This window comes from Prionailurus viverrinus, chromosome F2 (assembly GCF_022837055.1).
Source record: "Prionailurus viverrinus isolate Anna chromosome F2, UM_Priviv_1.0, whole genome shotgun sequence".
In the NCBI taxonomy this organism is placed as follows: Eukaryota; Metazoa; Chordata; class Mammalia; order Carnivora; family Felidae; genus Prionailurus; species Prionailurus viverrinus.
Window position 1 is genome coordinate 82726971 of NC_062578.1, and position 14009 is coordinate 82740979.

Genomic DNA, 14009 nt, shown 5'->3' on the forward strand with positions numbered 1-14009 from the left:
TTCCTAGAAACATATACACTACCAAAACTGAAACAGGAAGAAATAGAGAATTTGAACAGACCCATAACCAGTAAAGAAGTTGAGTCAGTAATCAAAAATCTCCCAACAAACAAGAGTCCAGGGCCAGATGGCTTTCCAGGGGAATTCTACCAAACATTTAAGAAGAGTTAGCACCTATTCCCTTGAAGCTGTTCCAAAAAATAGAAGTGGAAGGACTACTTCCAAACTCTTTCTATGAGGCCGGCATTACCTCGATTCCAAAACCAGACAAAGACCCCACCAGAAAGGAGAAGGACAGGCCAATTACAATACATTAAAAGAATTATCCACCACGATCAAGTAGGATTTATACCTGGGATGCAGGGCTGGTTCAATATCCGCAAATCAATGTGATTCATCACATCAATAAAAGAAAGGACAAGAACCACGTGGTCCTCTCAACAGATGCAGACAAAGGATTTGACAAAATAAAGCATCCTTTCTTGACAAAAACCCTCAAGAAAGTATGGATAGAAGGATCATACCTCAAGATGGCAAAAGCCATATGTGAAAGACCCACCGCTAATACCACCCCAAACTTGGAGCTTTCCCCCTAAGGTCAGGAACAAGACAGGGATGCCCACTCTCGCCACTGTTATTCAACATAGTATTGGAAGTCTTAGCCTCAGCAATCAGACAACACAAAGGAATAAAAGGCATCCAAATCGGCCAGGAGAAAGTCAAACTTTCACTTTCCGCCCACGACATGATACCCTATATGGAAAACCCAAAAGACTCCACCAAAAAACTGCTGTAACTGATCCATAAATTCAGTACAGTTGCAGGATATAAAATTAATGCACAGAAATCGGTTGAATTTCTATACACCAATAATGAAGCAGCAGAAAGAGAAATCAAGGAATTGATCCCATTTACAATTGCACCAGAAAGCATAAAATACTTAGGAATAAACCTAACCAAAGAGGTGAAAAATCTATACACTGAAAACTATAGAAAGCTTGTGAGAGAAATTGCAAAAGACATAAAAAATGGAAAAACATTCCATGCTCATAGATTGGAAGAAGAAATATTATTAAAATGTCGACACTACCCAAAGCAATCTACATATTCATGCAATCCCTATCAAAATAACAGCAGCATTCTTCACGGAGCTAGAACAAACAATCCTAAGATTTGTATGGAACCACAAAAGACCCCGAATAACCAAAGCAATCTTGAAAAAGAAAACCAAAGCTGGAGGCATCACAATCCCGGACTTCAAGCTGTACTACAAAGCTGTCATCATCAAGACAGTATGGTACCGGCACAAGAACAGACACTCAGATCAATGGAACAGAATAGAGAACCCCGAGATGGACCCACAAACGTACGGCCAACTAATCTTTGACAAAGCAGGAAAGAATATCGGATGGAATAAAGACAGTCTCTTCGGCAAGTGGTGCTGGGGAAACTGGACAGCGACATGCGGAAGAATGAACCTGGACCACTTTCTTACACCAGACACAAAAATAACCTCAAAATGGATGAAAGGCCTAAACGTAAGACAGGAAGCCGTCAAAATCCTCGAGGAGAAAGGAGGCAAAAACCTCTTTGACCTCGGCCGCAGCAACTTCTTACTCAACAGCAGCAGAGGAAAGGGTCTCTATCTAAGGCAGCCTGACCTAGAATGAGGCAGAGCATTCCTAAGCTCACTCTTGTCTGGAAAAGCAAAGGACTGCGCACAGGTGCTTTGAAGTGACGAAAAATACACTAGTTCCAGTGACGGGCACCTTCCGGCATTCTGAAAAATCACTGATTTCTGTCAAACACTGCACCCTGAGACCGAGCATCCAAGCATGGGCCACAATTGCACAGAGAAGGAGAGAGAGAGAGAGAGAGAGAGAGAGAGAGAGAGAGAACCATTGGCTCAGTTATGATCATGTGACATTCAGCGTCACATACTACTTGTATTGCAAGACATTGTTCGTTTGTCAAGTTCAAATTTATTAGAGATGTTTGCTTGTCTTGCGGAACACTTGCAGAACAAGTTCCTTGCAACCCAAGGTTTTACGTACTTTAACCTTGTTCTGGCATCTGCTTTGGAGGCTCTGAACAAATACACCAAACCACACACGGCCTTGGCCTGACCCTGCCTGGCCCTAGAAATGCTCTAAAGAGAGACCCCACCTCCTTCCTGCCTGAGCTCCCAAACTCGCTTTTTTTTCCTTTTAATTTTTTTACTTTAATGTTTATTCATTTTGAGAAAGAGACAGAGCGTAAGACAGGGAGGGGCAGAGAGAGAGGGAGACGTAGAATCCGAAGCAGGCTCCAGGCTCTGAGCTGTCAGCACAGAGCCCGATGTGGGGCTCGAACCCACAAACAGCGAGACCATGACCTGAGCCGAAGTCAGATGCTCAACCAACTGAGCCACCCAGGCACCCCTCAAACTTGCTCTTTGACTCAAGGTAAGCCCTGAGTCACAAGCCTGGACCCTGAACCTGGCTGACCCTCATTCCTGGCTACACGCTGCCTTATCTATAACCCCAGCCTGAGCGCAATGTTGGACCAGGCCACGGTCATCAGAACTTCATCCTTGGCTCAGACCCAGCCTCCAGAAAGACGCCAGGCTCTTTAAATCCACCTGTATTTATTTTAAACACTTTCCGTAGTGGGTGGACAGGACCCCAAGGGGTCTCCAGTCTGGGAGGACTGCTCCCAGCCCCTCCAAAAGGCTGTGCGAGCCAAGGCCTCTCTGAAGTGGCTAGGTGGAGGGCCTTGAACGGCCCAGAGAGGCTCAGTCACAACAGAAGGGCTGTTTCTCTGCATGTTCGGTCACGCTCTCCTCATTCGAGCCCACACAGGGCACGGGGGAGCGTCTTGAGGGCTCAGTCTAGTGGGGTGCAGATGTCGGCACCCCACACCTGAGCCCACAGGTATCATCCCAAGCCTGTGGTGTCCCTGGGGCGGTCAGGAGAACCTCCTGGAGAAGGTTCAGGTGAGGTCTGGCAGGCTAGCAGGGGTGAGGGTGTGAGGATGTGGGGACAGGCCGGTGATGAGTGGACACATGATGGAGGATGATGGGCTGCCGGGCAGGGGTGCCAAGGAAGGCAGGGGAGCCCGAGCCAGGCTGTGCGCAGACACAGAGACCCAGAGAGCAGGCAGCCTGCCAGGGCACCAGCTCCCCGGGCTGGGCTAGTTTCACAGTGTCCCCAACCAGACCCCAGCTCGGGAGCCCAGGCTGAGGTTGGCAGAGGTGGGGGCACACTCCTGGGCGCTTGGAGAGCAACAGGTCTGGCCTGAGTGGGGACGGATTCACCCAAGCTGAAACAGTACTCAGGACAGGAGGCGTCTCCATCCCAGCTCACGTGGCCGTCGTGGCCCTGGGCCTGGAGGATTTGCGTGCAGGAGAGGGGGAGGGGGCTTGCTCACAGCATCTGGTACCGGGCCCAGGGGCCCCTGGAGCGGAGCCTCTTCCCCGGATCGCTCCCCCCACCCCCCACCCAGGATGAACCACAGAGCAGTGCGGTGCCTGCCTCAGACCCAGGTACCCTGCGGGCTGGCTTGGGGTCAGGCACAGCCGGATCCCAAGCAGCCCCAGCGGCCCACGACGCTCCGGGGCTGGAATGGACTGCTCGCGTAGACTGGTGGGGGTCGGTGGGGACCCGCGCGGCGCCAGAGGCCCAGGCGGAGGAGACGCGGGAGGCGCGGCCCCGGCTGTGCGCGGGCCAGCAGCGCCACCTGTTGGGCGGACACTTGAGCCGCGGCGACGACGGCTGGCTCTGGATCATTCTGCAGCTGCCCCAGGTCTGCAGGGACAGGGCGGCTCGGGCAGGGTTGCAAGACTCTCAGAACCGCTAAGTACCCCAGACTCCTGGCCCTCCACCCATCCATTCCCACCCACTCCGTCCTAGCACCCACAGCCTCTCTAGGACCCCAACCCTGGCCAGCGAGCTGGCTCCTTACCCTGGAACAGGGAGTCCAGCAGGTCCTGGTTGACCCGGCTGGGGCTTGTGTGATGGACGAGGAAGCCTGGACCAAGGCAAACCAGTGAGTGCCGGCCCCAGGCCCCACCAGGGAGGGGCCGGTCCAGCTCCCAGAACTCGGAGTTCAAGAGACTGTGTGACTCCAGTCCTGCCTCACCTAGGAGCACAGCAGCTGCCCAGCGCAAGGGGTCCTGCGGGCTCCGCAGGTAGCCCTGGGTCTGGCTCAGGAAGCTGGGGATGTGACTCGGGTACTGCTGAACCTGGGGACAGACAGGCTTATGGCTGTATGGAAGGGCCAATCCCATATGGAGAGAAGGTGGCAAAGGTGAGCCCAGGAGACGGGGCCCCCTGGCGAACCCCCAAGGCACGGCATCAGGGCCTGAGGTCTTAGACCTGCCACCACCTTGGCTGGGAGAGTGGCCCTGGGGTACACGGGACCGAGTGGGTGCTCCCCCTACTGACCAGGCAGTGGCAGATGCGGCTTAGGGCCTCAGGGCTGTCGTAGTGGGCCACGGTGACCATCTCCTCCAGCAGGCCCCAACGGAGGGCGTGATCACAGCGGGCCAGGGTCCACTCTGAACTCTAGGACGGGCGAAGGGAGCAGGGGTAGGGGTCAGGGAGAGGCAAGAGGTGGCTGGGGTGTAGCCAGGACGAGGGGTGGAGGAGCCCAGGGCAGGTGGTCCAGGAAAGACCAGGAAGCTAGGAGCCCTTGACACCTGCACCTGACGTCCTTGTAGAACTCTTTGGAGTTGCGCAGGGTGGGGATGCAGAAGGCTGGATGGGGACAGCAGCGGGACAGTCTTGGGTTGGGGGGCAGCTGACCTCAGCGGCGTCCCTGCTGGGATCTTGCAGGCGCAAGAGCAGCGGCACGAGGCTCTGCAGCACCAGCTTCCGCAGGGGGCCGCGGAGCCCCAGCTGGAGCCCGCCCCGGCCCCGCCGCACCAGCGTCCCGAGAAGTCCAACAGCCGAGGCGCGGACCGAGTCCCGGGCCTGCGTGGGAGGAAGGGGTCAGGGCACACCGGGAACCCAGGTCCAGGGAGAAGGGCGGTCTGGCGGGGGGTCTGGAGAGGCCTGAGGCCGGGCGGGCTGGAGGGGCGGGGAGGCAGCCTGGCGGGGCGGGGCTTACGTCGTCCAGCAGCGGCGGGAGGCGCGGCCCCAGCTCGGCGCTCAGCAGCCGCACCGGCGCCCGAGGCCGCAGCAGGAGCCGCCGCAGCGCGCCCAGCGCGGCGTCCACGAGCCGCGCGTCGCCCTCGCCCAGCGCGCCCAGTAGCGCGGGCAGCAGCTTGCTCACGTGCCGCACCTGCGGGGGAGGGGGGGGGGTTCGTGGGCGGCCCCTCGCAGGCCCCGCCCAGGCCCCGCCCAGGCCCCGCCCAGGGCCCCGGCCTTCACCTTCCCGCGGCTCAGCGCCAGGTGGCCTAGGCCGAGCAGGCCCAGCCAGCGCACGGTGGGCTCGGGGTCGCCCTGCCAGGCGCGGAGCCGCTCCAGGATGACCTCTTCCCGCAGAAGCCCTGCCGTGGGCCGACTCTGCAGCAGCTGAGCGGGGACGCGGAGTCAGTATGCTCGAGGTCCCCAGGCACCGCCCGGAGGCCGGGTCTACGGTCACCCCTCACCGCCCGTGTGGACGCAGGCTCACCCCGGTGAAGAAGGCCATAGCCGTGAGGCGCCGCGTGTCGTCGGCGCTGCGCAGCCGGGGCAACAAGTTCCCGAACAGGCCTCGCAGGTGGTGGTCCGCGTGGGCCACCATGGCACTGGGAATGGGGCGGAAACGGGCGTTCTCCCTCCTCTGGGCGCCTCACCCCGGGAGACGTCTCCGCCCGACCCCCCTCCTGCCCCTGCCTCTTCCCCCCCCCCCACCCCCTCCCCAGCACCTGGCCAGCAGCAGGACGCCTTCGAGGTGGGTGTGGGCCCCCACCAGCCTCCTCCAGCCTCCAGCCTGTTCCATGCACGTGACCACCATGCGGCCGCCGTCCCCGGTGAGCAAGGCCTTCAGGGCCTCCACAGCGCAGCTGGAGGTGGGGGCAAGCAGCGAGGGGGGCGGGGGGTGAGGGCCGGGAGGGCACCCGGCCCAGGCCTCACTCCGCTCTGGTGTGTGCCCTCACCTGGCGTGGCTGTGTGGCGGCCCTCGGTGCGATGGGGTCCAAGCTTTGGGGGTGTCGGGGGAGGACGCGCGCCGCGCCAGCTGGTGCAGCTGTGTGACCAGCACGAGCAGGAGGTGTGGGTAGAAGCCCCGAGTGGCGCCTACGCAGCCGGACACAGCCAGCATCTCCCCAAGGGCACGAGTGGCCTGTGCAACAAGCAGCCCATCTCAGGCTCTGGTGCAGGGAGCAGGGACCAGGCCAAGCGGCTGATGCTTGAGGCACATCATGCATGCGCTGGGCGCCCCCCGGGGCCCCAAGGGAGTCACCTACCGCCAGTGCCTCCGGCTCGGGCCCGGCTCCGCCCTTCAGTGCCCACAGCAGCTGTACCAGCACCTGCCCATTCACGCGCTGGTTTCGGCTCAGGCTGCGCCACAGCTCAGCAGCCACCCTGCGGGTGCGGAGCGCCCGAGACTCGGTCTGATGTGGGGGGTCCCCGGGGCCGGGCGGGAGGTGGCCACTGGGACTCCCGCGTGGGAGAGTAGGTAAACCCCCGCCCCCCCGACACTCCACCCCCAAATCCCAGAGAAGCAAGATAACCAGCATCAGTGCAGAAATAACCTGCAACCTTAACTGCCTGGCAGGGACCGTTCAGAACCTGGTCGGGCCAGCAACCCCGAAACAGACCCGATAGTGGAGACGATCACTGTGGAGAGTAAAACCAGAGAGAACTTCTCCTGGGGCAGGGTAACCACACAGCCAGGGGCTCCAGGCTTGCTGACCCCACCTTGGAGCTTACACCCAGGCTGGGCTCCCAGTGTGACCTGGAGGGAGAAGGCAGGCCCCCGAGGTTTGGCGGGGGGGGGGGGGGGGGGGGGGGCGCAGGTGGAGGGTGGGAGTCACACAGAGGGAATTGAGGCCCTCTCCACAGCCTGCCCCTCCAGGACGAGACTGCTGCCAATTTGGAAGAGGGAAGGAAGCTGCGTGGTGCCTCGGGACGCGGGGCTGGCCTGGGCCAGGCGGCTTACCGGTCCGGGGGCAGCGAGCTGGGCAACAGCGCACACACCACCTCCTGAGCATGCTCCAGGGCCAGCGCACTCAGTACCCGGAGGGCCGCCTGCCGGGGCCTCCCCTCGGCCAGGCTGGGCACCTGTGCCAGCAGCCCGCGCACCAGGGCATACACCTGGCGTGAGGGAGCCCGCGTCAGTGGGAGACTTTCTGGACCCCCCTGGGCAGGTGCCACCCGAAGGGAGCGAGCTTGGCAGGCTGCTCACTGGGATCCCCCAACCTGGGGACTCCACGGCAGGAGCTGGGGGCAGGGAGGGGGTGCTGGCTCACCTGCTCCTCCAGACGCTCCCCCCGGGCCTCCAGGGCTGAGGACAGTGTGAGGGCTGTTGCCTGGGTCCCCGCAAAGCCAGCCTCTTCCAAGCAGGCAGCCGCATACAATGCCAGGTCAGCCAGGGCCCCCTCCTCCCAGGAATTTGGGGGGTCCTAGGGCAGGGTGGGTGGGATGTACGAAGTCCCCTTGCCTCTCCCAATTCTCTTCCCCAGCACCTCCCCAGCCTCCTCCCTGTGGTCCCCTCGGCCCCCCTTCCCTTACCACTCACCTGATAGAGCCCCTTGGGGGCTGGCTCTTGCACCCTGGGCAGAGAGCAGGGCACAGGGCGGGCTGTGGGGATGGCAGTGACACCCGTAGGCTCCGCCTCAGGTTCAAGCTCAGATTCAGGCTGAGGGTCAATGGCAGAGGGTCCTGGGGGCTGCCCCTGGTTGGCCCGGATCTCTTCAGCCAGAGCTGTCAGGGTTAGGGCCCCCACAGGGCCCCCCCGAGCCCTGCCCCATACCCCCCAAGCCATGGCTGCCGCACACCCCAAGCTACTCAGCTGGACCCAGCCTACGGCACCTGCCACTGGTTCTCCCCGGAAGTCATGCGCGGGCCTGACCTAGAAGCTGGCCCTGGGCGGACAGGACCCGGGACAGGCGTGGTGGCGCATGCGTGTGAGCTCATGCTCTGTGCGTGTGGGGGGTTGGGGAGCCGCGCCGAGGCGTCCCCGGGTGTGGCACACAGCAGGGGCTTGTGAAGGGCCCTCCTGCCCTTGCTGCTGGCAGCGAGTAGCCAGCCTGATACCTGAGCGTCTGGGATCTGGCTCAGCCCACCAGGGCCTTGGGGAAAGGATAAAGAGCCCTGGCATGTGGATCTACAAGGAGAGGGGGAGAAGGGCCCTTTACCCCTGACCTCCAGCCCCTCTGGGCGGGGAGACCTCGTGGAAGTGTGCCCAGCCCTGAAGAAGCCCCAGCAGGGACCAGAAGTCTGGGCCCAATCCTAAGTTAAAGCCTTGCCTGATTCAGCCCTAAAGAAGCAGATGTGTCCAGGCAGGGCCTGGGGTCAGGGACTGGGCTGTCCCCATTGCATTCCCACGGAGCCAGACATCTGGGGGATGAGGATGGTTGGGAGAGCCGTCACCACCTCCCAGCTCAGGCAACCTCGGGGTGGAGCAGAGGCCGCCTCCCAGGTGCCCTTGCTGGTGACTGCCATGGTTGAGGTGGGTCCCCCGGGTCCTGGCGCCTGGGAAGTGCACATCTGAGAAGTGTTGACCTGTGGGAACCTGGGGCGGGTGTGTTCTGCCATGTGGGTGTTCGTGAGTCTGTCTCTCTCGAAGCCTCATGCTCCCCAGGGCCTCTGCCCTAAATTCTGTCATCCTCACCCAGTGACATGGGCACTGCCCTAAGCTTAGGGATCCAGAAAAGCCAGTCTGGTCAGATACCTGGAGAGGCGGAAGTGTTCTAGGAAGCACCCCCGGGAAGCCTGCTCCCCTCCACACGCCCTCACCTGCCTTTGCCACCTTGTGCCGGACCAATCAGAGGCGCCCGGCGCCCCTGCCCTACTTCCCCCAGAGCCTAGAACGTCTCTCGTGAGTGGTTTCTCCGGAACGCAAGTTGCCAAAGCTTCCAGAAGCCTGACCAGCTTTGTGTGCGTGAGGCAAGGCCAGCCCAGCGCCCTGAATCTCTTCACGGGCTCTCACGTGCACCCCTGAGCCTTTCTCTCTGCAAGGCTGCTGCATCAGCAGCCGGCTCCCCTGGGGCCCAGGCCCTGCTGACCCTGTGACAGATGCCAGGGCCTGGAGAGAGCCGGCTGGGTGCAGCCCATGAGCCCAGCGTCCCCAGTGGCAGAGTCCTGCAGGCCTGGCCACAGCGGTGGCCTGGGACACCTGCACTTCTTTGGCTTTGGAAGCTGGGGTGCCCTGCTGACCTCTCCGGGGCGGGGACCTTGGTTGGCAGGGGAGTCTGGGGCCGTGCCTGGATACAAGACCCTCTTTCTGGCACCCGTCCCTGCCCTGTGGCTCCCCCTCCCTAGTTGCCTGCAGCAACTCCAACAACTCTTGGGTGGGCACCAAAGCCTCCCTTTCCCCATAGCCTTGTTCCCCGCCCCCTCCCCCCCCCCCCCCCCCCCAGTCCAGCTTCCCAAGCCCTGGACACTCCCCAGCCTTGGCCTAACTCCTTGCGACCTTCAGACCTCAGCACAGGACAGCCTCCCCACCCTGGCAGAGCCTGGGCCTCCCCTGGGAGCATGACCCCATGCTCTGACCCCAGACTCCAACCCACCCTTGGAGGCCCTGGGGGTCAAGTGAGTGGCAGGCTGAGTGAAGAAATGACACGGGACAAGTTGTGCAGGACAGTGAGTGACTCATGTTGATTCCAGGCAGTCTCCACCACAGTTCTCATGAGGACCCTCCTGTACTCAGTCGGTCCACCAGGGCCTGTAGCTCATCAGACAGCGCCACCTACAGGGAAAAGAGAGAATGGACGGGTGGCTGTAGGGACAGAGGGCACACAAGGCAAAGTGACAATGATGTGGGGGGGCGGGCATCTATCTACCTGGTATGGTGCGGGCTGTTCCAGCCGCTTGTGCTCAGGGTTCAGGCGACCCAGGGACAGCTGGGCAAAGGCTCTAGATTCAGCCAGAGATGGGAGAGGCCCACACAGCTGCGGGGAGAGGGAAGGGGAGAGGTGAGAGAGGCCCATGAAGCTGGGGCAGCGGGAAGGGAGAGGCTGGGGCAGGGGGCAGGAGCAGGTGCCAGGGCTCAGTTCAGGCTCATCGTGCAGACTGAGGGAGCAGGTAGAGGCAGTTACCTGTCCCTGCTGAATGCAGAGTCTCAGCAGGGGCTCCACGTGGGCAGGCCTCACAACACAGGCTTCCCGGGCCCCTCGAGGCCAGACCCTCAGCTCCCGGCCAGGCTGGGGTGGTGGTTCCTCTGCCAGCTGCAGCACATCCATCAGCAGAGACCCTGTGTGTGCAGCAGGAATAAAGTGGGGGGCCTGGGGACTCGAGGAGGAGGGCCGTGGGGAGTGGGAGGGGCCTCACCATCGGAGCCCAGGAGCCGGAAAGCGGCCTTGCTCCCAGGCAGTGTCTGTTTCTCGTGGTCCTCAGTCAGCTTCATTCGGGGCTGACCTCCCACAGACACCAGCTGCAGAGACAAGTGCATGGGACCATGGGAGTCTCCCCCCAAACCCATGACCCCTCTGGCCCACTCCACTGGACCCCAGACCCTGTCTTGACCTTATAGACGCAGCCCAGGGAAGGCTGGCGGGGGCAGGTGACCACGGTCGTGCCGATGCCAATGACGTTCACCTCACTGCCCTGGAGGAGGAGGGACAAGGTGGCACTGAGCTTGGTTGACATCTGCAGGCCCAGAGCCCTCCTATCCACCCCTGCCCCTGCTCCCCACTGCCCGCCACCTCCTGGGCCAGCCGGGCCAGCTCTTCCTCGTCAATGTTGTTGCTGACGGCGATGGGGACTGATTCCAACCAAGGCATCTGGAACCTGTGACAGGTGGACAGCCCTCAGGTCTCCTGCCTCACCTGGTCATTCTCTATTCTCAGTTACGCACCTCCCCCCACCCTCCCCACCTGAGAATTTGGCCTCAGCCACATGGGCTCTGTCTTCTGCTTACAAGCCCCTGGGTGAACCACTCCCCCGACCTCTCCCCCCAGAGCCCCGATGTCTCCACTGTGGTAGCCACCAGATCAGAGCTCCTCAATTTGGGAGGAGCAAATCCCTCCCTCCCTCTGCCCCATCCCAACACTCCTGCCCCCAACAGGGTCTCTCAGCAGGCACAACCCCTCTCAGGGGACTCACTGGGCCGCAACGGTCCTGAAGACCCTACGAATCTCCTGGGCCTGCTGCAGAAGGTCACCGCTGTCCAATCTTATGCCCACGGCTTGGTAGCCCAGCTCCCCCAAGGCTAAGGCTACTGCCAGAAAGTTAGGAAGACCACTCCTGCCAGCAAGATGAGAAGGGTTGGTGGAGGGGCCATAGGTGTTCAGGCAGAGCCCACCCAGGGGGGTGCCTGGGCCTCACCTCTGCACACTGTAGGTGTCCAGCAGGCCCTGGAAGGCCCGGGGGAAAGCCAGGGCATAGGCCACAAAGGCTGCCCGCTCCCCCCGGTGGGGCTCCTGCACCCCTAGCCCCAGATGGGCACACACGCGTTCCAGCCATGCCTCCACACATGCAGACAGGTCTACCCTGGGGCCCTGACTGGCAGCTGGAGCCAACATCTATGGAAACGGGTGAGTGAAGGATGGACAACCCTTAGTGGATGAGCAGGGTGAGGACTGGCTCCCCCAGGCTGAGGTCTAAGCAGGGGTAATGCCTGCCACCATCTGCCCGCTTCTGAGCGCAGGACTGCAGCTACCTGCTAGGGTGGCTCAGATGGGCGGGGCATGGCAGTCCCTCCTTCCCCTGGGCAAGGACTGGCTTCCGGGACTGCCCTCTGGAGGGCAGCGGAGGAGAGAGGGAAGCTAACCGGGTCAGGGGGCACCTCAGCGCCCGAAAACGAAGTGACGAAAGAGTGAGCCAAGGTTCCAGCCAGGGGCACGCCCCGCAGCTGTCCCGCGAGCACGTTGCTGCTGCCATCGAAGCCTGCATCAGGGGCCAGGAGGGCGGGGGCGTCAGTCGGGCGTCAGACTTGGCTAGAGGGCTTCTGGCAGGCCTCCTCCTTCCCTGACCCCTGTCTCCCTCCTTGGGCTCTTACCGCCCAGGTAACTGTAGGTGGAGGCCGTAAGACCTCCATCGGGGCCCTGAGCTCGCCGCAGCCCCATCTCCAACAACCGCTTCGTCGGACCCGCGATCAGGCGAAGCCGCGCAGCGTTGGTGGCAATGAGGCTGTGGGGGGCAAAGGAGCAGAGGACCTGCGGTGAGGGTCCGGAAATCACCGCGGCGCCGCCGGCCCTCTTTGAGGCCCTCTACAGTGGGAGCCGGAAGCCGCTCTCCAGGGCCCTGCGCTCCACCCACAGAGCCTAGGGGCCCCACCCCACCCACGGAGCCACGCCCCTCCCAAAGGCCCGCCCCCCCGGAAGTCGCCGCTCTTTCTCCCGGGGCCCTGCCTTCCCCGGGCTCCTCCAGCCGGCGGGCCCCCCCCCCCCCCCACCTGGCGTAGCTGACGAGGCAGAGAAGCGGCGTCTCCAGCAGTTGCACCACCAGGAGTGGCCCTGACACCTGTAGCAACGGCACCTGCGGGGAGGGTGGTCAGCTGGGCGCCGCCCGGCCCGCTCGGTCCCGCGCCCCTCTGCCCCCGCTCACCCTGCACTCACGCTGGGGAAGGCGAGGGAGCCCTCGGGCAGGGCCCGCACCGTCACACCGGAGCAGTCGAGGGTACGAAGGTGCTCGAAGAATGCGGGATCCGTGTCGGAGGGCAGCACCGAGGCCAGAAACTGCACGTCTGGGGGTGACAGAGGCCCTCGTGGGCTGGAGCCAGCGCAGGCCGTTGGGGACTCGTCGGGGCTGGGACCGCGGTAAAGAAAGGGGCCTGTAGGGGGCCTCGGGGGGCCTTTGTTGGGCCATGGAAGACTCTCGTCAGGCGAGAGTCTTGTCCGGGACTCATCAGGCCTGGGGCGGGGCGGGGCGGGGGGGGGGGGGGGAGCTGGCTTAGGTGGCAGGTGGCCTGGAGGGGTCGGGGACTCGCCAGGTCGGGAGTTGGGGGTGGGGTGGGAAACTGTCCTGGCGGGGGCAGTCTATCTAGGTGGCAGGTGTCCTGGGGGTCGTGGGGGCTCGCCTGGCCGGGGTGGGGTGTCCTGGCAAGGGCGGGTCATCTAGGTAGCAGGTGGCCCTGCGGGTCGTGGGGGGCTCGCTGGGGCCCGAGGAGGTGGGTTGTCCCGGCGGGGACAGCTCATCTAGTGGGGGTCGTCCTGGCGGGGTCGTGGGGGGCCGGCCGGGAACGGCGGGGCTGCTACCTGCGTCCCGCAGGCGGAAGGTTCGCAGGAAGCGCACGCAGTCGCGCAGCCCCGCGGCCAGGGCGAAGGCGCCGCCGAAGGGGCAGCGGCGGAAGTAGAGCTCGAACTCGGCCTGGTCCCGCGCCCGGCCCGCGCGCCAGTAGCCCAGCGCCATGGTGGCTTGGTAGAGGTCGGTGAGCAGCGGCCGGGCCGCCGCGCTCGCCTCGGGGTCCCGCTCCGCCGCCATTCCGCCCCCGCGCCCGGACTCTGGCCGCGCCCCGCCTGGCCCACGTGACGCCGCTCCCCACGCCCGGAGCCTCCCCTCCCCCCAAGGAAACGGGTGGAGCGGGTCAGCGGAGGGGCCCCTCCTCCCCTTGGGGCCTGGTCTGATCTGGGGTTCCCCCCACCCCACCCCACCAGCCGGCAGAGGGGTAAGTGGCCGTGTTAACTGCACACCAGCCCAGGCCCAGAGCAGGGCAGCAGGTAGAGGGGATTCTAGAACTTGCTCCAATTGGGCACGTACGTGGTGCCACACCATACGGCTTAGGGAACCAGTTGGGTGCTGACAAAGAGCAAGGGGGTGAACGGGCAGCCTGCCGGGTCCCCACCATCAAGGGGGCCAGTCCATTCCCCTTGTGGCTCGGCACCCTGGAGGACAGCAGCTGTGACATGCCACAGCCCACACCATTCATTTCTCCCCAACTGTGAGGACGGTGGTCTCACCAGCCACACTGGCCAGCAGTCTTGGAGAGAAGCCACTAGTGGC

The 14009-nt window shown here is 62.8% G+C and overlaps 2 protein-coding genes across 4 annotated transcripts; both read right to left on the reverse strand.

Annotated features, from left to right (window-relative positions):
• Positions 1-3396: 3396 nt before the first annotated feature.
• MROH6 (maestro heat like repeat family member 6) lies at positions 3397-7931 on the reverse strand. Of its 2 annotated transcripts, XM_047842885.1 has the most exons (14): positions 7645-7931; positions 7376-7528; positions 7066-7220; positions 6371-6488; positions 6062-6246; positions 5831-5968; positions 5596-5710; positions 5352-5495; positions 5089-5262; positions 4785-4952; positions 4425-4544; positions 4120-4222; positions 3943-4008; positions 3397-3785 (listed from the first exon to the last, which is right to left on the reverse strand). In XM_047842885.1, exons 1-14 carry the CDS (start codon positions 7888-7890, stop codon positions 3547-3549), a joined length of 2124 nt encoding a protein of 707 aa, XP_047698841.1. In that variant the 5' UTR covers positions 7891-7931; the 3' UTR covers positions 3397-3546. The 2 variants fall into 2 exon arrangements, with proteins under 2 accessions (XP_047698841.1, XP_047698842.1); XM_047842886.1 differs by lacking the exons at positions 7376-7528; positions 7645-7931 and having other exon boundaries at positions 6371-6743; positions 7066-7099.
• A 1770-nt stretch (positions 7932-9701) lies between these two features.
• Positions 9702-13490, reverse strand: NAPRT (nicotinate phosphoribosyltransferase). Of its 2 annotated transcripts, XM_047842891.1 has the most exons (13): positions 13265-13490; positions 12626-12753; positions 12463-12545; positions 12067-12197; positions 11839-11954; positions 11394-11590; positions 11172-11312; positions 10772-10856; positions 10593-10673; positions 10398-10500; positions 10166-10320; positions 9911-10018; positions 9702-9816 (listed from the first exon to the last, which is right to left on the reverse strand). In XM_047842891.1, exons 1-13 carry the CDS (start codon positions 13488-13490, stop codon positions 9754-9756), a joined length of 1617 nt encoding a protein of 538 aa, XP_047698847.1. In that variant the 3' UTR covers positions 9702-9753. The 2 variants fall into 2 exon arrangements, with proteins under 2 accessions (XP_047698847.1, XP_047698848.1); XM_047842892.1 differs by lacking the exons at positions 11839-11954; positions 12626-12753; positions 13265-13490.
• Between the last annotated feature and the right edge of the window lie 519 nt (positions 13491-14009).